The sequence below is a fragment of the Myotis nattereri genome (genome assembly GCF_964212035.1).
Source record: "Myotis nattereri genome assembly, chromosome: 7".
NCBI lineage: Eukaryota > Metazoa > Chordata > Mammalia > Chiroptera > Vespertilionidae > Myotis > Myotis nattereri.
In genome coordinates this window covers 9,408,733-9,431,257 of record NC_138082.1, presented here as the reverse complement: position 1 = coordinate 9,431,257, position 22,525 = coordinate 9,408,733, and the positions used below count along the sequence as shown (strand labels likewise).

At 46.3% G+C, this 22,525-nt stretch overlaps 1 protein-coding gene across 1 annotated transcript in view; it reads right to left on the bottom strand.

Annotated features, from left to right (window-relative positions):
* Positions 1–4,815: 4,815 nt before the first annotated feature.
* LOC308522656 (aldehyde oxidase 2) overlaps positions 4,816–22,525 on the bottom strand; it is a 63,614-nt gene continuing 45,904 nt past the window's right edge. The window contains exons 28-36 of the mRNA XM_081096140.1: positions 21,666–21,794; positions 19,610–19,684; positions 18,807–18,859; positions 17,512–17,626; positions 16,733–16,798; positions 16,434–16,622; positions 14,351–14,518; positions 6,775–6,851; positions 4,816–6,287 (exon numbers count right to left, since the gene is read on the bottom strand). Of these exons, the coding sequence (XP_080952266.1) occupies positions 6,798–6,851; positions 14,351–14,518; positions 16,434–16,622; positions 16,733–16,798; positions 17,512–17,626; positions 18,807–18,859; positions 19,610–19,684; positions 21,666–21,794 (849 nt within the window). The 3' untranslated portion in view covers positions 4,816–6,287; positions 6,775–6,797. The remainder of the gene's footprint in view (positions 6,288–6,774; positions 6,852–14,350; positions 14,519–16,433; positions 16,623–16,732; positions 16,799–17,511; positions 17,627–18,806; positions 18,860–19,609; positions 19,685–21,665; positions 21,795–22,525) is intronic.

Sequence of the window (22,525 nt, the reverse complement as noted above, 5' to 3'; positions counted from 1 at the left end):
CCTCCTCGACCCGCTCCTCTAACCGGAAGTCGAAGCGGGAGGGCGGGCCAGGGTAGGGGTCGGGGCTTTGAACGGGTGGGCGCTGAGGTTGGTTAGAGGGACCCGCCCGCCCTGGCTTCCGCCGGGGCTGTTAGAGTCCTCAGCGGCCGGCTTGCCCGGGGGTGCTGGTCGGGGGGCCGTGCACTCCCCCCAGAGTGAGGAGGCCCCGCGAGGGTCCAGGAGGAAGCCCTGCCCCGGGACTGTCGTCACCGCCGGGCCGAGGTCTCTGCGTTTCCTCCGGGGAGCGGTCGGGGTGGGGACTGGGAGGGAGAGCGTCCACCCCCGGAGGACGTTAAAAAGCACAGATTGAAGACAACCAGAACTTGGCTGGAGTTCCTGGCTAGAGATCCTGGCTAGGCTGCTGATCAACTGAAAATAAAATAAAATAAAAGCATGTAAACTTAAAAAAAAGCACAGGTTGTCGGCCTCCCCGAGGAGACCTGGCGTGGGACTCCAGAACGTGCCTGTCCAGCAAGTTCCCGGGGCTGCTGACCTGGGGCCACAAAGCAGGGTTAGTCCCTAAAATCACCTTCTCTGGATCTTGCTTCTCTTCATCAATCATTTTGGTAAATTGATCTAACTTGGCTTCGCCCGTGATGGCGAACCTTTTGGGCTCGGCGTGTCAGCATTTTGAAAAACCCCAACTTAACTCTGGTGCCGTGTCACATACAGAAATTTTTTGACATTTGCAACCATAGTAAAACAAAGATTTATGTTTTTGATTTTATTTTATATATTTAAATGCCATTTAACAAAGAAAAAGCAACCAAAAAAATGAGTTCTCGTGTCACCTCTGACACCCGTGTCATGGGTTCGCCATCGCTGGGTTAGAGGGTGTGTGGTCAGAGCCGGGGGCCTGGAGACCGTGCGTGTGAGCAGCAGTGCAGGCTCATAACACAGTGCAAGCAGGAATGCAGGGTGCCTCCAGGGCCTCGCCTCACCTTTCCCTTCCGTTGGTACCTTAGTTGTTTGCCTCGCCATTACTTCCTTACTCTCCGATCAGAGCTAAACCCCCAAAGCAGGGTTTGTCCCTAAAGTCACCTTCTCTGGATCTTGCTTCTCTTCATCAATCATTTTGGTAAATTGGTCTAACTTGGCTTCGTTAACTCAGTACCCTCTGCTCCCCCTGCTCCTCCCCACGTCAGGGAACGTTTCTGAGTTCTTTCCTGAGGTTATTGCCAAACGCAGACATTCCTTCAGTGCTCCCCTTTGGGCCGCCTCGGAGCATCTAAGGCGTTGTTACCCATGGCCTTAAAATGTCACTCCACTGTCCTTGTTACCTCCCCCAATACTTCATATTTGCTGGGCTCCTCTTTTCTGTGTGCACGCCTTTTATTTTGTGTCATGCTTTCTTACATGTGCAATGGACTGTGGACGAAAGGGGCCACACGCTGACCTGACAAGCTCAGGAGAGGCCTGCATGGCAGTCTTGCAAACTCAGAGACCTAAAGTAACCACAAAGGATCGTCTGAAATTAAACTTTAAAAGCAGTGATGGTGGGCAGTTACGTCCTAGGCCGGTATCTTCACTGACAAGGTCAACCTTAACTGAGCCTATCTGTCTTTTTGCATCTGTGATAACACACCCTGTGAAATGTCTGGGTAACTTGTAACTTCCCTTTTTCTGGAGCCTCTGGGGCACAACCAAATGTACTGGGCCCCAGGACAGATACTACAAACTCCTTCATTATCATGTTAATTGATCCTGCACCCACCTAAGTTGTGTCCATCATTTTACTTTTTATCCAATCCCAGGGGTTTCCCTGCTTTGCTTTATCCCTCCTCCTTAATGTATCACCAATGGATTTCATGTAACCACCTACGTCCCTCCTCTGATTGCAATGTATAAATACAAATGTAACCCCGCCATTCTCCGGAGCATTATTTCAATTCGTTGAGGTTCTGCTTCCCGGCAGTTTGGCTCAAATAAACTCACAAAAATTCTTTACAGGTTTCAATGGTTTTTTTTTACATCGGGTCCTCAAACTTTTTAAACAGGGGGCCAGTTCACTGTCCCTCAGACCGTTGGAGGGCCGGACTATAGTTTAAAAAAAAACTATGAACAAATTCCTATGCACACTGCACATATCTTATTTTGCAGTAAAAAACCAAAACGGGAACAAATACAATATTTGTATTTGCATGTGGCCCGCAGGCCGTAGTTTGAGGACCCCTGTTTTACGTTAACAGGACATAAGAAATGCCCAAACCTTCAGAGAATTTTTATAAGGGTTGATGTGAGCCAAACTGATGCCATATGTTGGGAAGCAAGATCTCAAATGCTCCAGAGAATGACAGCTGTTTTTTTCTTAACCTAACATGTTATCTTCTTTTTTTCCTTTGCATTTCATGATCTTATTATTTTTACGTTTATTGTTGAAAGTATTACATATTGTCCCCTCTTTTCCCCCATTGACCCTTTCTGGCCTGACCCTGCCGCCCCAGGCCTTCACCACCCCATTGTCTATGTCCATGGTTGTGCAGATAAGCATGCAAGTTCTTTGGTAATTCTCTCCCCTCCCTCCAGTTTTAAAGTTTCTTTTATACATTTGGAATTAAGGAGGGAGTGACAGGAAGATGACATGAAAGTAGGAAAAAGAAAGGTGGGGATTGGATTACAGGAAAGTTAACAAAATTATGTGCTTTCTTGAGGATGGTTACTCCTTGAGGGGCCTGGAAAAGAGGATTACTTCTGGCATTTCAAGGTGTGGTAACCTAGATGCACAAAAACAATGAGTAGGGCTGGCTTAACCGTTTACTAACGAGTTACAGGCTTGGCCATGACTGCCCAGCACACCCGGCTGTCTCATACATTTCCAGGTATTTAGTTTAATCTCCATTTAAAAGAGTTCCAAACTCAAATATCGAATTATTAAATATTTACTGGGTCCAGACTCTGTGCCCTTCCAGGCTGAGTAAACAGCAGTGTGAAGGGCCTGACCTGTTAGACCAAAGGAGGCTAGTGTGACAGATGAGACAGACGGGAGATGAGATGGATGTGAGAAGCAGAGGGAAGTGCCGAGAGTCAGACCTCTATGTCTAGCGTTTTCCCCAAACTCCCAATCCACCTTATCTGGTATCTCCTCTGAACACCAAACTAAAAACTCTTAGTACTATTGATTACTCTTCTCCCCAAACTGTATTTCTCACTTCCACAGTCTGTTAAAGATACAATGTTTCACTAATGAAGATATTAGCTATTTTTATATAGCAGGCACATATGTCATGCATTCTTCTAAGGCTTAGATTAATATCTAAGCACTAGAGGCCCGGTGCATGGATTTGTGCACATTGAAAGGAAATTAATTAGAAGGTGGCTGTTGGGGTGGGACTTGGCCAGATGGGCCAGACACGCCCTGGAGCCAACCTCCTGCTCCCTGGCCAGCCGCACCTGGGGTGGTGCTGGGGCTGGAAGGGCGTCTGCAGAGTGAGTGGGTCGGTCCACTCCAATCTTTATTATTTCCTTCCTGAAAAGATTGCCATAGACCCCTGTTTTTACCTAAAGTTTAGCAGTTTTTCATAAACACTTCTCTATTTGTTGGCTTTTGCTTGATATTTGGAGTCCTGAAATAGTAGTTTGGGACACTTGCCCAGTTTTATAGTATTTTTGGAGACAGATTTGCTGACCTCTTCACTTTGCCATTGCTGCAAGTTCCCCATGTAACTTTTGGATGTAAAATTTCAACCTATTTATTTATTTTTAAAACATATCTGTTTATTAATTTCAGAGAGGAAGGGAGAGAGATTGAAACATCAATGATGAGAGAGAATCACTGATCAGCTGCCTCCTGCAGGCCCCACACTGGGGATCAAGGCCACAACTCAGGCATGTGCCCTGACCGGGAATTGAATCGTGACTTCCGTTTCCTAGATCGATGCTCAACCACTGGGTCACGCCAGCCCGGCAAATTTCAAACTATTTAGATGAAAGCTGCTAGGTGCTGCATGTGAACTTGTTACTATTTTTAACTTTGGTGGTGGAAATAGATAAATGCTTCCTTTTCAAGGGCAAGTAGCAATAGGTCTTTCTTCTAGCAATGAGGAAGATGCCAAGGGTCTGTTTTTAAAAGCACAGTGCTTCCCTTGGAAAATGATCTGGGAAAAGTATTTATGTTCCTCTATTTTGGATTAATGATTGTAGAACACCTTATGAACCTGGCTTTAAAAAAAAAAAAAAATATATATATATATATATATATACACACACACACACACTCATACACACATGTGCATGTTAGCATAAGTAGCTAGTTAAGAAGGGAGCCAATGGAATTGGACATTAAACCTGATTCACTAGGAAGCCACACATTCACAGGCTTTCCAGGGGACAGTGCTCTCCACCCAGGGGACTTCATTCCGGAAGTGGGCAGGAAGAATCAGCTCCAGTCATTAGCTGTGATTACCAAGGGAGGAATAGAAACAGCAGTGGCAGTGCCTTTGCTGGGTGCATGTGGCAACTTACAGGGGTGGAGCCTAGCCTGGAAAACCTGGGGGAAAGATTGGAGGGGATGGGGAGGATGCAGCACAAGCCCACAGGAGATAGGAGAGAGATTGGTTAGTTTGAAAGAAAGCCTGCTCTCTCCCAAGTCCAAAGTCGTATAACCAAATCGTAACAAAGAGCTGTCTTGGTGGCACGCTTCTGTTTGCGCGTTCACTCGTGTGCTCTCTCTGTAGTAGCTTTGTGAGCCAAAGTGTTCCAACCCACTGAGCAACCCGGCCAAGGCTTCACTTACGTTTTCAAAACATCTTTAAAAAAGAAGTAAATCTTTTTAAAATATGATTTTTATTTATTTTAGAGAGAGAGGGAAAGAGAGAGAAACACTAATTGCCTCCTACATGCCCCGACCGGGAATTTAACCCATAAACTGGAGGTATGTGCCCTGACTGGGAATAAATCCAGTGAACTTTTGGTGCATGGGATGATGCTCAACCAACTGAGCCGCTGTGGCCAGGGCTAAAACATCTTTTTACTTCAACTTATTTTACCCCGGCTGCTCCCACTAAGTTCCCCAACTCTTCTGTTCATGTGTTCAAAAATCGTTCGTAAATTTTATCCTGCCCATGACCCCTCTGCTCCTGTCTCCTTTCTCCTTGTGCTCCTGTCCCACTTTCTCCCTTGGACTCTTGTGCCCTAGCGGAGCCTCCAAAGTCAGCGGATGGGCCTGTGAACAGCTGTGTCCCAGTCCCTTCAATCACATGGGCTCAGTGCCTCCCTTGACCTTCAACCTCCTCCAGGCTGTAAGGCATGTCTAATGTTTACCTTCTCTCACCAACCACCAAACGCTCTCAGCTCGGCCTATCCTTCATTCGCTTCAAGGAGTCACTCTAGTGGAAGGCTTGGCGAGCCTGATCATATGAATTCTGGTTGATAGAATGTCAGTTTACCCCCTGACTTTCTGGCAAATACGGAATAATTCATTTGCTGGTTTCTCCTTCTCTGAAGGCCTCTAAAACCGAGGAATAAAATTTGGTGGACCCTGCATGTTTCCAACTTCAACATAGGGTGATTACAATTTAGAATTTTTTTTGCTCTGTGTTACCCACTTCAATATATGGGAAATGGAGCAATGAAGTTTTCCTGAAACTCTGATACCAGATCAGGTGTTTTTTTTATAAACAGATTTAAGAAGTAAAAGGGTTTTATGATACTACATTGAAAACGATTTTTACAATGCTTTTGCCCTCCAAATTCCAAAAGAATATCAACCAGTTGAATAACTCATCTACAGTGAGGAAAATACAACTGCTTTGCTGTCAAATGCACATACACAGACCCATAGCTAATCCATAGTAAAAACAAAATAAAATCAAACCTTGTAGAACTCTGTGGTGTCCCTAACTGTGGCCACTGAATCAAACACATCCCTGGGGAAAGTAATCACATGCTTATCTACTGCGAAGTGTCTTTCATTCTAGGATTGTAGCCTGCATTACAGTCCAATGATATTGGATAAACACAAATGAAAGATTTGCTTTTACAGCAATATTGACATGATGCTGTCAGAAACAACTTAGCATTAAGATTGATTGTTCTGTGTGACTATCCCAGTGGTTGTCTGGTGGCCTCTAGGCCAGAAAGTCTAAATTAATGATTCGTAAATAATGATTCATCTTGTCAAGGTAATCAGATTTGAATAATGTTTCTAAGTTTTTTGTCATTTTTTCTTCTTCACATCACTATAAGAATATCAGTGTGGAGTCCAGTTAGGGTTAACAAGCCATCTTTTCACTTGTAGAAAACTGAAGCACCTGAAAAAAAAAAAAAAAGAATAATTATAAAAGTGTGTAAATCCCTCGACTTGGTGTGAGAGAAGAACAATAAATAGTTGAAAAATTGAACTGGTAAGGTTTATGGCTATGAATAAATACATTGAGGTAGTTATTTATTCTCCCTTGGCCCCCACATCTTCATTTATAAAATAAGAAGCTAGATGAGCCCTGTCCGGGTAGCTCAGTTGGTTGGAGCATGGTCCCGATACACCATGGTTGCAGGTTCTATCCCCAGTCAGGGCATATACAAATATCAACCAAAGAATGTATAAATAAATGGAACAACAAATCAATGTTTCTCTCTCTCTCCCTCTCTTTTCCTCTCTCTGAAATCAACAAAAACATTTTAAACAAATAAAAAAAAAGAAACTGGACTTTACGCACTTGTGTCATCATAAATTTCCATAGTACACAAAGGACTGGATCAGTTTTTCTGAGTAATTATCTTTCAGCTTACTGATCTTACCTTTCAGAAAAGTGACAGCAGTGCTATGCTATAGGGATAGACCAAGGTCTAAATGTCTTAGGGTCATCTCTTGGGATCTAAGAAAGAAAGCAAAATCAAAACAATATCATAAGACCACTGCATATATTTCACCAGGAAAATTATATCAAATCTGTAGATTTGGGGAAATTTTTCTGATGGGAGGAGGTAGCTTTTCCTGGGGAATACCCTTTCTTTCCAGGGTCAACTCTGAAGAGACAGGGGGTCTGGTATTGTGATATCTGCTGCTCTTCTCGTTGTTAAGTAAGAAGACACTCTATTAGTTACCTATCCTTTTTACTTCCAAGATGTGAATCTCACAGAGAATTATATTTCCTATGAACGCATTTGCAGAGTTAGGGAGGGTGGAAAGGGGAGTGGTTAGGGTGAGTTGTTTGTGTTGGAGCCTAGGGACCAGGACTCCTGTGCCATAATTTGAGAGCAGCTCTGTCTACACCTTCAGCCAAATGGTTTTTGTCCAGAACCCTTGCCAGTTAAAACCCAGGCTCATTTCCCTATCCTGGCCTTCAAGCCCCAAGAACTTGACTTGTGAATCCTTCCTTCTTGTGGTCCTCAATTCCTGTTTCCTCTGGTGGAAATGCTTTCCCTTAGGTTTGGCCAAAAAAGCAGAAATTACATTCCTTGCCCCCGCTGTTATGCTTTTTTTGTCCAAAGAGTTGACTTTTAGTTACACAGGTGTAAAAGCACAAACCTCCCATAAATAACGGAAAGTTATGAGGGTTCCAAAAAGCTTTCCTCCTAATATTTATTGCATAAAAGTACAAAAAGAAGACAACCCCCCCCCCCACAAAACAAACAAAAAACCCCCAAAACAACCATCCAACTCCTATCAGGATAACTTAACAAATTCTACTCTTCCTGTTTGCTCTTAATCTGTAATGAAATATGAATGGAGGGCTAGGTTCGCCCTTCACAAAGAGACGTCCCTGATTCTCTACTTAGCTGCTGCGACGGGTACCTTATTTACAATCAGCCCGTGGCACCTGCGCTGGGCGGGCTGAACGCTGGACAAAGCTCCTCAGTCTAGTCTGAGGTCGATTCAGGTCAACTCTCCTGCTAAAGGTGATGGCAATTTTTAGTCTCTTCCAAAACCTGCCTCCTGTTCTTTCCACCAGACCTGTGTTCCTGGAGTACCCTTGGCTTTGGGACCCAGATCAACACTCATTATCTTGCTACCTCGGCCTTCTTGGGTCTTACCTCCTCCCTACCTCCTTGAATGAGGACATAACTTGCTTTTTTGTTGTTGTTTGTTTCAGAGACCCAGACCTCGGACTTAAGCTGCTCTTCCAAAGCCTTTGGTGACCTTCCCTTTATCTTCTCTCTTGTTTGGTGCCATTGACCCCTTCCTCCCTCCTCCTCCTCTTCCTCCCTGGTTGGTTCTTGATAGCTAGAATGAAGGCAATATGTTCACAATGGCCATCAAGATGGAGTCCACTTTTAGTTAAATCCCAGCTTCTGAGATAGGTCTGTATCCGGTCTCATTGGTGTCAAGGCCCATTGTCAGTGGTAGCTGCCATCCATCCAGAATTCCTCCTCATCACCTTCATCGTCATTATTGTGTAGTAAAGGATGAACTCAGCAGGCTTGGGTTGTCCAACCTCTGCATATTCCAAAGAAAGAGCCCTCGACCAGCCCCAGGGAGATAACACCTAAATAAACACTTGAAGTGTCCTGCCTGATTAGAGTGTCTTTGTCTACCTGAGGCGTTGGGCCAGGGGGCATCACCTGGCCTCTGGAAGGGCTGGACACACTAACTCAGGTCAGCGCTGCAGGTGACCTGTGCCACGTCACTGATCCCTACTGAGAACCCAGAACGCCAGACTCAGGTGAGCTTCCCAGGTGGTGGACACTTTGTGTTCCTTCTCCCACCTTGTTGCTGGGAGAATGCAGTGCTGTCGGGGTAGCTCCACCAGGAGAGGCCACTGGAAGCTCCTACCCAGTCTCTCCTGGACTTTGCCCTATCTGCCTTGTCCCTGGCGGACGTTAATCTGTATCCTCTCATGGAAGAAACCAAAACCAGGACTACAACAGCATTCTAAGTCCTGTGAGTCCATCCGAAACAGCGGTTCTCAACCTGTGGGTCGCGACCCCTTTGGGGGTCGAACATCCCTTTCACAGGGGTCGCCTCAGACCATCGGAAAACACATATATAATTACATATTGTTTTTGTGATTAATCACTATCCTTTAATTATGTTAAATTTGTAACAATGAAATTGGGGGTCACCACACCATGAGGAACTGTATTAAAGGGTTGCGGCATTAGGAAGGTTGAGAACCACTGCTCTGGCAAGTCTCTGAAACTGATGGTGCTCCTGGGGACTTCAGACTCCATCATCATCATCGTTATCATCATCATCATCATCAATGTATATTGACCACTACCTATGTAAGGTCAACTGCTAAATGCTTTTCACATATTATCTACTTAAACCTTACAACAACCCTGTGTGGGAATTATAATTATCCTCTCCACACGCCTCCTCCCCCATTTTATAGATGAGGACACGGAGTGATCAGAAGAGTAAGTAGCCGAAACCGGTTTGGCTCAGTGGATAGAGCGTTGGCCTGCGGACTGAAAGGTCCCAGGTTCGATTCTGGTCAAGGGCATGTACCTGGGTTGCGGGCACATCCCCAGTGGGAGATGTGCGGGAGGCAGCTGATCGATGTTTCTCTCTCATCGATGTTTCTAACTTTCTATCTCTCTCCCTTCCTCTCTGTAAAATATCAATAAAATATATATATATATAAAAAAAGAAGAGTAAGTAAATCCTGAAAGGGAGAGCTGAGATGCCAGCCTGTCCTCTGGCTCCAGGCCGTGTCCTCACTGAGTTAAAGCAGTGCCTGCTACGCCTTTCCCTCCCGAGATAAGACCTCTTTTCTGTCTCGCATCCTGCCTTCCTCCCTCCCGCTCTTAATCTCAGGGAATTCAGCTTTGCCTTCTTCCCCCTCTCTCTTCTGATTCTCCCTCCTGAAGGAGTAACCTTCCAGGGACCAGGTAGGGGAGCTTTTAGGTACAAACATATACATTTAAGGACAGCATCCGATAAGCCACCCTCGGTGGTCGGAAAGGCCCCTGCAGGGAGGAGGTGGGTCCGAGCATGGGGGGAGCAGTCAGTCCCTGCCTCCTGGGACAGGCATGCCCCACGTGGCACCAGTTTCACAGCCCGCGAGAGCGCCGGTGACCTCCGCCAGGGCAGCGCGAGAGGCAGGGGAGAGTGTGGAGTGTGGAGTGTGTGTGTGTGTGTGTGTGTGTGTGTGCATGTCGCACTGGAAGGGCGTGGGCGCAGCACCGAGGAAGGGAGGCACCGCGGGCGTCTCCGCTCTGAGCGGCCCCTGAGTCATTCGGTCTCCCCGAGGCCACGTGGCCGGCGTGTTTGTGCCGCTGGACGGCCCTGCCCGTGACTGCGGCGTAGCCTTCAGCAGAGCAGCCGGGACACTGCGCGTTTCCACGTGCCGTGGGGTTGGTCCCAGAACCACAGGAAATGGGAGCAGTCCCTGGGACAGGCTGCTCGCCTCTCCCTCTCAGAGAACGGAGGCTGTGCATGGGGCTGGGGCGGGGGGGCGGGGGGGGGGGCGAGGGCGGTTTGCATGGCGAGGCTGTGCGTGGGGTGAGGAGGGGGGAGGGGGAGCGGCTATGCATGGTGCGGGGTGGGGGGGGCTGCTGTGCATGGGGGAGGGGCCGGCTGTGCATGTGGGGCGGCGGGGGGGGGGGGGGGGGGCGCGGCTGTGCATGGAGGGAGCGGCTGTGCAGGGGGAAGGGGGGCCGGCTGTGCAGGGGGCAGGGGGAGCGCAGGGGAGCAGGCTGCCTGCCCCCGGGACAGCCTCATCCACATCTGGCAGGAAGGGCTGCCGGTACCAAAGTAAACAGGTGGCACTTTTAAGCAAAAACGCTCTGGCCTTCTTACTAACGCCTGGTTTTTGCTGAAGCTTGAAGCTAATTATCCGTGAACATGTGGCTGCTCGTCTTGAGCTATGTTTTCTGCCCTGGCCAGGTCCACCTGATTGAATGTGGACGCTCTTCAGCCTTGGGGAGGGGCGCATCTGGAAGAAGGTCTTCGACAGTGACGAGTCCTTGATGGAGACTTCTCTCTACTATGTACAGTGACTTGTATTTACACAGCGTTTTTACGAGCATTTAAATGCATATGTTATTTAATTCCAAGAGGAAAAGTTACTACTGTGTCAGACCGTCATTTCTATTTAAGAAATAGGCTGCTATTTACCTTACGGTCATCAGGAGCTTATTAAAAGAGGACTTTCCAGTGCTCATGTTCTAGTCACAGACAGTCTGACCCTCTCACCTTCTCACCTGTCAGAACAAACTGTGTTTTTTAAGTTATATTTTTATTGATATCAGAGATGAAGGGGGAGTGAGAGAGAGAGAGAGGAACATGTATGATGAGAGAGAATCCTTCATTGCCTGCCTCCTGCACACCCCACACTGGGGATTGAGCCCACAACCCAGGCGTGTGCCCTGACTGGGAATTGAACTGTGACCTCTTGGTTCCTAGGTCAACACTCAACCACTGAGCCATCCTGGCTGGGCAGATCAAACTGTGTTTTGACAACAGCATTCAAAGGCCGAATGCAAAGAATGTTAATGTCTACGCTTCTTTAAAACACTTTTTTTGGTATAGTACAATATTGTATGGCAGTGAGAATCATTATATATTTCAACTTATGAACCATGAAGTAGCTGGATCAAATGCAAGTTCTGATGCGGCCTCAGATGGGTTCCAAGATGCCTTAAGGAGACTGGTCTGTAAGGGGGCCTGGAGGCCTGCAGGCCTGCTGTGTGAGCGAACATATTTCTAAAGATCTGAAGAACAGAGCTGGATGGTGACAGAGGCAAGTTGCCAGGACATCTGTGGACTGGAGGGACTGTCCAGGCTTCACCCTGCTGATGCGAAGATAAGGGGTGCAGCCACTGACTTCGGTTTCTTTTATCTCTCTGCCAGTGGGAACGATTACAGCCTTTCAGCTACGCATTTTTCCACCCGAGAAGCAAGATCAGAGGCTGAAGAAGATTATTTATTTTTGAGTCCCAGCCTACTTTAAATCCATTACAACTGCCCCAGGGCCTTTGCACTAGCTGTTCTCTGCCTTGACCATGCCATCACCAGCTTTATGTTTGCTCCTTCTCTTCATTCAGGCCTCAGTTTAAATGTGAACACCCAGAGAATACTTCTCAATAAACTCTATAAAAAATTCTATAATAACTCTCTCCATTGCATTCTAGCCCCTTACTCTTCTATTTTGCCTCACCTGAAATTATATTGTGTGTTTGTTTACTATCTGGTTTCCCCAGTAAAATGTGAACTCTGTGCGGGTGAAGATTCACTGGCTCACTATGTCTTTAGTTCCCCCCTGGTGCCTGGCACATGGAAGGGGCTGAATAGGTGTTAGATGAATGAATGATTACACGCTGAGTGATTAAAGCTGGAGCCACACCCATACCTCCTTTGACTTTAAGAAACGGTTAGGGCTAAGTGAGCAAAGTTTGCTCCATTGACTCACAGGGATAACCCAGAATCAGCCGAGCACTTACAACTGACAGCAGTGTTTGCCTTTCTCCTCTGCTCCACCGTCAGCTCCTTGAGAGCGGGGACCTGCGTCCGGTTCACCACTACACTCCTGCTAGCTCACACTATGCAAGAACAAAGTACCCAACTCATCTCTTGAAGATGATTAAAATATGAAAGGTGAGTAGTGGTTAGCCAGGTGAGGAAAGGAAAGAAGATGGTTCCCAGCAGAGGGAGGAGCACGGCGGAGGCCTCTGTCCTTGATACAAGGATCAGCCTGAAGAAGCGCGTGTGGCTGGGATGGAGAGAGAAGGCAGGGTGGGGACCACGTGTGGCTGTAGAGGTGGGGGGCGGGGGTCTGCCACACTGGATTTTACAGGTTTCTGGACATGGCAGGGAAAATAAAAAAGTTTTTTCTTTAACGCAAGAGTAATGGGGATCATAGCTGTCACACCACAAACCTCTGGCTGCCGTGGGTGTCGGGAGACTGTTAGGCGGCCGCTCTGACCCAGACTAGAGAGTTGGGGGTTGGACTGAGAGTCTCTAGAGAGTAAGTGGAGACAGATCTCTTTCATTGCCAGCATCCAGCATGCCTGGCACCTATTCGTTTCTCAACAAACGTTTGTTTAAGAGTGGTTGGATGGAGGAACAGAGTGGTGCAGGAGGTTGCTAGGGGTTGAAAGGAACAGAACATGGTGAGGGACTGGCTACTGAGAGAGAAAGGGAGAAATGTCAGCCCAGCTCCTAGGTTTCTGGTTTTGTGTGACTACCTGGATGGAGGAGTATTGCCATTTCCCGTGACAGGAAGAAGCAGAAGCATCTGTATCTTGTGTGTCTCTGGTTCTCTGTTAAACCAAGAGTCAGCCCAGCCAGGGTTTCTCAGTAGTTAGCATCAACCTATGAACCAGGAGGTCAGGGTTTGATTCCCAGTTGGGGCACATGCCCAGGTTGTGGACTCCATCCCCAGTAGGGGGCGTGCAGGAGGCAGCCGATCAATGATTCTCTCTCATCATTGATGCTTCTATCTCTCTCTTCCTCTCCCTTCCTCTCTAGAGTCTCTTTCTCTCTCTCTATATATATATTTTAAACAACAGTCAGGGCTTCCTTTCTGCCTCCCTCAGGCTCCACTCAAGGCGGCTTCTGCTCACCCCCTCGCTGGTGTCCAGTGGAGGGAGCGGTCTGGAGGCCAGAGCAGAGGAACTCTTGAACCTCCGAAGGCTCCCAAGGACTTGAAGGGTTTATATTCTCATATATGAGGTCAGTGGACTGCGAGGAAGATTGCGGGTCAGGATAAGATGAGGGGTAAATGGTCGCTCTCAACATGGTCTAAGCAGCCTCAGTAACAAGGGGCTTGTTATTGCGAAGCTAGACATGCTGCCCTGCCCTCGTCTCCAAAACCTGGGCCAGTGGCTCTAAATAAAGACGATGAGTTTGTGGGATACATGAGTTTGGTCAGTTATTTTCTTTATGGGTTTAGGCAACTAGTTTTTGAGTGATCTTTCATGGGAAAAAGCATCTTCTCAATCCAGATGTGAGTGAAGGCTCGCCGAGTCACTCCCAATTACACTGCTCAGACCTTTTCAAATGTTCATGTCAGGGATGCCCTGATTTTGTATAAATAAGGTCTATTTTACGTGTAAACATAGATGAATTAAAAGATGGGTGGAGGGAGGGTGGTCCGACTGGTGACAGATCCAGTGTAAGATTGTGTATCTGTATGTAAATAATTTATCCAAAGGAAAGACGGTTGAAAATGTGTGTGTGTGTGTGTGTGTGTGTGTGTGTGTGTGTGTATGTGTGTGTGTGAGAGAGAGAGAGAAAGAGAGAGAGAGAGAGAGAGAGAGAGAGAGAGAGAGAGAGAGAGAGATGGTGATTTCTGGTTAGTGGCATTGTGACTGATTTTAACTTTCATCTTTTAATTTGATTAGATACAGATTAGATTACACATTTACCTAAGAGGTATGAGAAGGAGGAAAAGAAAAATCCCCTCCTAGGAAAGTAAACAACTCCTACCATCTCTGTGAACCGGTCTGCACAGGCCATCCGGACCCACTCAGGGGTTGCTGGGCTCTTCACTGTGAAGTCTTCGGCTATGTCTCTCTCTCTGCGTGCGGCGGCCACAGCATCAGTGATGGCAAAGAATACAGATGACCCCAGGAACATTCCGGACTCCCCCAGGCCCTGCAAGAGAGCACATTTGTTTTAGAAGCTTCTACACCGAACTATACGTCGATAGAAGTCAGGGGGGCTTATGGGGAAATAGAGATACCCATGTCCTGTCTAAAGGAGGCCGCTGTTCTTCGGTTCTAGCTAACTGCTGCCTTCCAGAAATGCAGCCCAAACGGTCAGATCATCCCATTTTTTAAGAGAATTTCGATATTTGTATTTTCATGTAAAATTCCCTGACTTGCCCAGCCAGCGTGGCTCAGTGGTTGAGTGTCGACCTATGAACTGGGAGGTCACGGTTAGATTCTCAGTCAGAGCATATGCCTGGGTTGCAAGCTCAATGCCCTGTGTAGGGTGTGCAGGAGGCAGCCAGTCATCATTGATGTTTCTATCTCTCTCTCTCCCTCTCCCATCCTCTCTGAAATCAAGAAAAATACATTAAAAATAAATAAATAAAATTTCATGACTTTAAAAAGCACTGCGTAGGACAAGGAAAACACATCTGCAGGCTAGATTTGGCCAATGGCCCCATTTGCAACCCCTGAGCTAGAGAAACTGAATCTGAGTCCCTTTCCCTTTATCAGTGAGATGCAGGCAATGACACGTACCTTTCAGGGTGTGGTGGCATTCAGGTAGCACAAAAGCACAGCACCTGGTTCCTGGTAGGTCCCTGCTGTTAGTACACTTCCCAGCACACGCGCAAACCTATCACTGCCCTGCAGGTTTGCCTGTGCGGGGCTGGCCACAACCACAGGAACCAAGGGTCCTGCTTGCCCTGAGAGTTGCTCTCTGTGGGCTCTGAGCATCCTTTTGCCTTTCCCCCTCAGAGTGATTTCCAGCCCAAAGAGAATCCAAAGGCCTGTTGATTGGCCTTCCTTTCAAAATTGCCCCTCCCCTGTGCCATTCTCCCCCGCCCCCCCCATCACCCTATGTCCCCAGAAGGCTCCTGGGCGGCAAGAGGGCTCCATTTTGGAAATGATGCAATTCCAGCAGATGGATATGGACTCCTGGACTTATTGATTTTGGTACTACTTTGCCACCTCTCATGAGAAGTCTCCCAAAAGAGTTTAAAGACATTTTTAATACTGCATCTCAAACCTAAAGGGAGTTGCAACTGCGAGGGTAGCTCTCCTGGAACCTGCACACAGCAATGCACACACACGCTGACCTTTATTTTAATTTGCAATTTCCTGACATTAGCAATTGCCGAGGGTTGGTGTCTTTGCTTCCTGACAGAGTTGACATCGGGGCCCGATGATTTGTTGCCGTGGACGGCTGTCTTGTGCACTGAAGGCTGTTTAGCAGCATCCCTGGCCTCTACCCACTAGAAGCAGCATCTTCCTCCATGGTTGTGACAACCAGAAACATCTCCAGGCACTGCCAAATGTTCCCTGAGGGGCGACCCCCCCTTCCTGTCCCATTGAGAAACGTTGCTTTAGATTATTTCTGGGGTGGGATGAGGCCCCTGAGCCCCTCGGAGCTGAGTGAGTGATTTGCCTAGTATCACAGAGTTTGGCTCGGGCAGGAACGCAGGTTTCCTGAGGCCTGGTCCAGGGTTCTGTTCATGCTGCCGCTGGTTTTTAAGGTTTCAGTAGCATTGAAATCTTATTCCCATTCCCATTTAATATTTTAGTCTTCAGGTTCTTAAGTGAAAATGTTATTCTATCCAATCAAAGCTTTGGCTGAATATTAGAGTTCTCGCTGAAAGAGGATTTAATACATCGAATCCTTGGCCAGGATGGCCACCGGGTGGATCATTCGTCTTCCCCGAATTTCCCTTTGCTCGAGGTGATTCATCTCTAAATTCTAACAGTCTCTCTCGATTTGGTCTTGATAAGGGTTGACATCTATTTTTTATTTTGTCCACCTGCTTTCGTTTATTTTGCTGCCTGACGCAGCACACTGCACAGTGGCTGGTGTGGGTGCTTACCTTGGAGGAATAGATGTTTACTGGGGTTTGGGATGCCGGCAACAAGGAGACATTGAACTCCTCTGGGACGTCCGTGATGGTTGGAATTTTGTAGTCATCTGGGCCTCGCGAGTACAGGACACCTTCCGGGGAATATTTCAGCTCTTCAGTGGTGTAAAGGCCCATGCCCTGGATAAACGCACCTTCGACCTGAAGTGGGGAAATGCCAAGCTCTGTGAGACTGTGTGCTTTTCAGAAGGCCTTTACCTGCCCACCACGGCTCCCAGGAAGCAGCACCAGCTAAGTGGGCGAGGACCTACCTGCCCGATATCAATGGCTGGGTTCAGGCTGCAACACGCATCCATGACAATGTCTGTTCTGATTTTCTGCCAAAAATTAAAATGACCTCAAGTGTGAAAACCTGAATTAAAAATAGTACTTAAAGATTTATTCACATGGTCTCAAGTGATTCCCAAACTCCTGCTAGTTAATTAAGACTGCATTGAACTCCATCAGCATTAGAGGGGGGTAAGACATCTGCTAACTCTTTAGATTTAGTGCGGAGACTACCAATAGCCCCAGAAGGTCTTTTGCATTCATGGCTTTGACTCAATGAGATGGCAAACACAAAGTTATTGTCACAGCCCTCCCCTTCTCTCCCAACCCCAATCTATTTCTTTAGAGGCAGGAGCACCTTGGGATAACCCACTCTGAAGAAACAGTATCACATTGCTGTGTGCTTTCAAAATGCTTACTCAGGACAATTTGCTAAATTACCTATTCCTTCAGATGAGATAACTTGATCTTTCTTTAGAAACAGAACACCCCTCCCCTTTTGTTTTCCACACAACTTTGGAAAGTGATTTTGATGTCTGAATTAAAATAAGAAACAATGCATTTTAGGCTGTCATGAGCAATGCCTCCTGACTACTTCTTTCTAAGTGCAAATTCATGATAAAGCTGGATCTCTAGACATTCCCACGGGTTTGAAAGGATCTTCTTCCTACAGTATACAAGTATGACACAGAGAACTCAGGGCTGTTCATGTGCAACGCAATTTTGTTCTTGTGTTAACTCACCAAGAAGAAAGTTTTATTACCTTGTGGGCTCCTGTCAGGCAGTCGATTTCCACCTCAGAGCAGGCTGCTCCGTAGACATAGTAAGGAAACGGTTCTCCCTCCCCCTTCTCCCAGTCCATGAAGGCCTTGTAGCCCCTGATGGGAGAAATAAAGCCCTTTAGCTTGGGGTGTGCATGTGTGTGCATGCATGTGTGTGTGTCTGTGCGTGTGTGCAAGCAATGTTGATTCATTTAAAAAATTACTAAAGTTGTGATAGCATTTAATTTGACTGCTGTTTATTTCAACTGCCCTTTTCCACTCCTTTAAACTGCAGCCTGTATTCACAACCTCGCTGGTTGTGGCAACACGAATCTTCGCCTCCACTTTAAAGAGGATGCTCCGTGCTGCAGTCAGGAGGTCAGAAACGGAGAGAAGCCAACGGACCATTTCGGTTCGGCTCTCCAGGTCTGTATTTTGATGGCTTAGGCTTGTGGTTTAGCTCTGCACATTGAGAACTTCAGCTGATTTTACCGGCATTCCCAGTGAGTCCCCCTAGCTGGTAAAAAGAGGGCCAGCACTTCAATGCATTAACTTATAATGGAAAAGTACCCAGCTGGAGGCTGATTCGCTCTCTTCTTGGTAACTGAACTCAGGAATTTAGAACTCACAGTGTACAGGGCATTGGGCATGGCTATTTCCTCCTTTTTTCTTTCTTAATGAGATCTCTCTCTCTCTCTCTCTCTCTCTCTCTCTCTCTCTCTCTCTCTGTCTCTCTCTTTCTCGTTTGGTGGTTTGCTCCATTAGGTTGTTACACTAATGTCATGCACTTCCAGAATTTGACAATCAGCTCTCCTCTCTGTGCTTCCTTCAATCAACCCGCCTTTTCCGAGGGCCTCCACTGAGGGGTCCTGCACCAGTGATGACTGGTGACCTCCCGTCCATCTCCCCCGTCTACCAAGGGGCCTCCGCACAGAGAGATTTTATGGTATCGGGAGGAAGATTTGTAAACTTGATATGCAAGTTACTTCTTTTTACAATTCACACTAAAGAATATTATTATTCTTTCTTTTCCACAATAAAGAAAAGTAAATAATGATTAGATGTTATAAGTCATGTTTAACTTTTTTTTTTAATCCAATAGGGGTATTTTTGTTATTTAATATTTCTTTGGGCATAGCTCAAAGGCCTATGTGAAGTCGTAGAATTTGGGGCCCAGAAAGGACCTCAGAGATCACACGATGAAAACTTGTTTTACAAACGAGGGATGGAGGCCCTGAGTGCGTGGTTACCTCCCATTTTCTTGGCTAAGTCCAGATGTTACCGTTGCCATTTTTACCTGAAGTATCCTGTGGCCGAGAGACTGATTCTTTGTTCAAAAGCAGCTTCTATCTGCAGGGTGAGCATAATCAGTTAAAATAAAATAAATATACCATCTAATAGGTGAAAATAAAAATATTCAAAATAAAACTATGTGTCAAAATTGACATATGATCATTGTTGTTGCTTTGTTACCAATAAAAGGACTAACTCATCATAATTTATATGTTTTCCTCTCAGCTGGTACACTAACAATTTCCTCCTGATTTGAGTTCAGAGGTCTGAATTAAAGAAATAAAATGGAATCCTGCTGCCCATCCATGATGTACAGGCTTAGTTTACAAGGTATTAGTGCTTCATATCCAAATGTCAGCACTCTAGTAGTGTATGTGCAAATGTGAGATAATTGTGCTAAAGAAATAGTATATAGGGTATTGTAAAGTTTGATTAAACAAATCATTTCCTGTGAGACCTATTCAATAACAATACTCCACACCTAGTGTGTGTGTGTGTGTGTGTGTGTGTGTGTGTTTGTGTGTGTGTGTGCATGTGTGTCTGAGGGAGGCTCAGTCTGGGTCAGGCCTTCTGGGTACTCTTCATACACTTCCATTCCTCTTCTCAGGGATGCTGTTCCCCGGGCGCTCTCTCCATACATACCTGGTAAACATCACGGAACAGCGTCTCTGCCTTTGCGGCTCTTGCCCTTGGGTATAAACCAACTCTCGGAAGAACTGTCGCTACGAGCTCCAGCTGTGTGCTGCCACGGTGCTCTGGGCACTGGTGTGGGTTTCCTCATTTGTAATAATGGAGTGGAACACTTACCCAGTCTTCCCAGGAACCTTCTGGATTTTTCTTAATGATGGGCTCAAGGCGTTTCAGAAGGATCTGACAAGCGTTCTTGGAGGAGTAAAGAAGGGCATTCCCATTAGAGAAGAACCCAGGGGTCAGGGCTTGCGTGGAAGGAGATGAATGGATAACTGATTAGGTCAGTGAATACTATGGAGTGCCTGATACGGGCACGTTGGGGACACAGAGCCGGTAACAACACAGCCCCTGACTTTGAGAGGAGCGTCCGTTACTGGAGGGCCTTTCCCTTCCTGCTTCACTTCCTGTGAGAACACAGGCTCAGCTGAGCTTCTCCTCTCAGGTCCCCTTTCTAAATATATTCATGTGCTTAATTCCTTCTTCTCTTTTTCTACATTTTTGACTTGTACCTTCTTTTGTATCTTCTAGCCATTAAAATAAACAAAACAAAACATCTTATTTTCATTCAAATTTGTGCTTTCCAATCTCCAATAATGACATGCCAATATCTGCCTGGGTCTGAAACATTATTCAACTCTCTGTCCATCCCTCTGCCTGATCACCCATCCACATCAAAGTACTGCAATGGCGGCCTTTGCTTTGGGTGTGAAGTGAAAAAATAATTGAGTTTGTTTTTTATAATAACCTGATCTACAAAGTTTCTGATACTCAGAACTGAAACCTAAAACTCAGTGTCCTAGAACAGTGATTTTCACCCTATTTTATCTCCTGGCACACATACACTAATTACTAAAATTCTGCAGTACATCCCCAATTATTTTTTTCTGCAACAACAAAAACAATAGGTATAATTTTGATTCATTCACACCAGATGGCTATTGTTGTGTTGTCATTTTTTTTTAATTTGACAAGCTAAGGGAAAAGAGGTCAGTGTCTCTAGTCAGGTATTTCATGTTTTTAGAAATCTTGTGGCCCAGCAGTTGAAAATCGCTGTCCTAGATGAATTAACACTTAGTTTGGGCTGACAACTTCCATACACATTGAGCTATTCCTAACTTGTGTTTGATTCTACCCAAAATTGGATCTCATGAATTTGAGGTTTCCCACACATTTGTTCTGAGTAAAAATCTCTGGTTTTTGAGCCCCTCTCAGGGTGTCCTCACAGAGATAAAATGGATTGAAAAGTGGTTCGTTCATCTTGGTAGCTTAAGTGCAGTGTCCTGGCGCTGAGGGAATATGCCTTCCCACAACATTCCAATAGAAAAAGGGGCAGTTTATAACAGGAACATGACAGAAGGACAGGCAACCAGATATTTGAATGAAGGAATGTGAAGTCATGTTTCCATTCAGAAAAATCAAAAATTATATACCCGTTAGAAAGCAAGTACAAACAAAAAGGATGAATACTCTGGTAGGACTCCACTGATGTAGACGCTTTAATTGTACCCTGTCTGCCTGGCTGGAGTCCTGTCTGCCTCCCTGCCTACAAGACCTTATTGGTGCCAGGGGAAACGTGCACAGCTCCGCACGACTTGGCTCCCAGATTTCTTCTTTCTGTGTCTTCGAAGGACAGAGACTGCCTCTGCACCAGAACGCAGGCTCCCCTTCTTCCATAGTTGCTGGGCGTGTGGTTTCCCACTGCTCTACCTTCTCCCACCTCCCCTGCAGTGAGGCCGGTTCTGCTAATGGATGGCGAGTGGAAGTGACTTGCGTGGCTGCCAGATCTGGCCTCCATGCTCTCCCTCCCTGGCTCATTGGCTGATGACGCTCAGGGCAGCCTTGAAAGTCACATGTTGGAGATGGAGGAATTGCCATCAATCTGGGTGCTTGAATGAGTGAACACTCCCCCTGACTCTTCAGCGTACAAGAAAGGGACATTGTTGTGTTTCAGCCATTATGTTCTGGGTCTATCTGTCACCGCCATTTAGCCTACTCCAACTAACACACTCTCTGACACTGGTTAGCCTGAGCCTGAGTTTAGTGACACAAATGGCTTCTCTGAAGTCAGCCACTTGTGCCTGTATCCAGCTAAGAAAACCGGAGATGTGGTACAAGTACCCAAGGAAAGACAGACAGACAGACAGACAGACAGACAGACAGCAGCAGCAAGCACCTGCACGGCTCTGCCATTGACATCTGAACCGATGGAGGCAGCTGTAGCAATTGTATTAGGCACTGTAGCTGTACTTGTCTCACAGATGTGCATGTAAGACATGGGTATTTTTAATTCACGGCTGGCCACCTATGAGAAAAAGACATATTTTCAAGTTCAGCAAGGAGTTCTATGAAGATTTGAGTCATCATTTTTCTTAATAAAAATTACTATTTTTAATATGTTCGTGATATCCTTTAAAGCATAAATCTCATGACATGTGGCTACAGGGCTGGACAGCGACAGGACAGGCAACTGCTGGGCTGAACAATATCATGACCGGTAGCCACCTGGCCAGGCATCTCGAGAGGCAGCATTATCTCGAGAGGCAGCAATGGGGGGCCGAACTACGTTGTGACTGCCCGTCTTGGGGTACATGATAGGTAATAATAATAAGGGAGAGAATACAATATGGTTTCGAATGGGAGGATTTAAAGGAGCCTCCAGACCACACTCAGGTCAGTGGGTGTCAACTGACCAACCACCAACTGGGAACAAGACTTAGAAATTGCAGCTCTTCCTTGGAACCCTGTCAGGGCCTCACTGTTCATGGCCCTCACCCACATCTTGTCTCACCTCTCCTCCCTTCCCTTGATGACAAAAAAGATGCCTGAATTCTGGGCTCTCTTAAGATGAATTTGCAGAAGAAGAAAAAAAAAAGGAAAAGAAAAAAAAAGACAGATTTGCAGAAGCTGTAAGGCACCCCCATCTTCTTGAGTGGGGCCTTCTTGATCAATACACATTTCTTTACTTAAAACTCTGATGTTTTATTGACTTTTTTTTTAAACACCCTGGCACATGCACCTTGTACCAGTAACAGG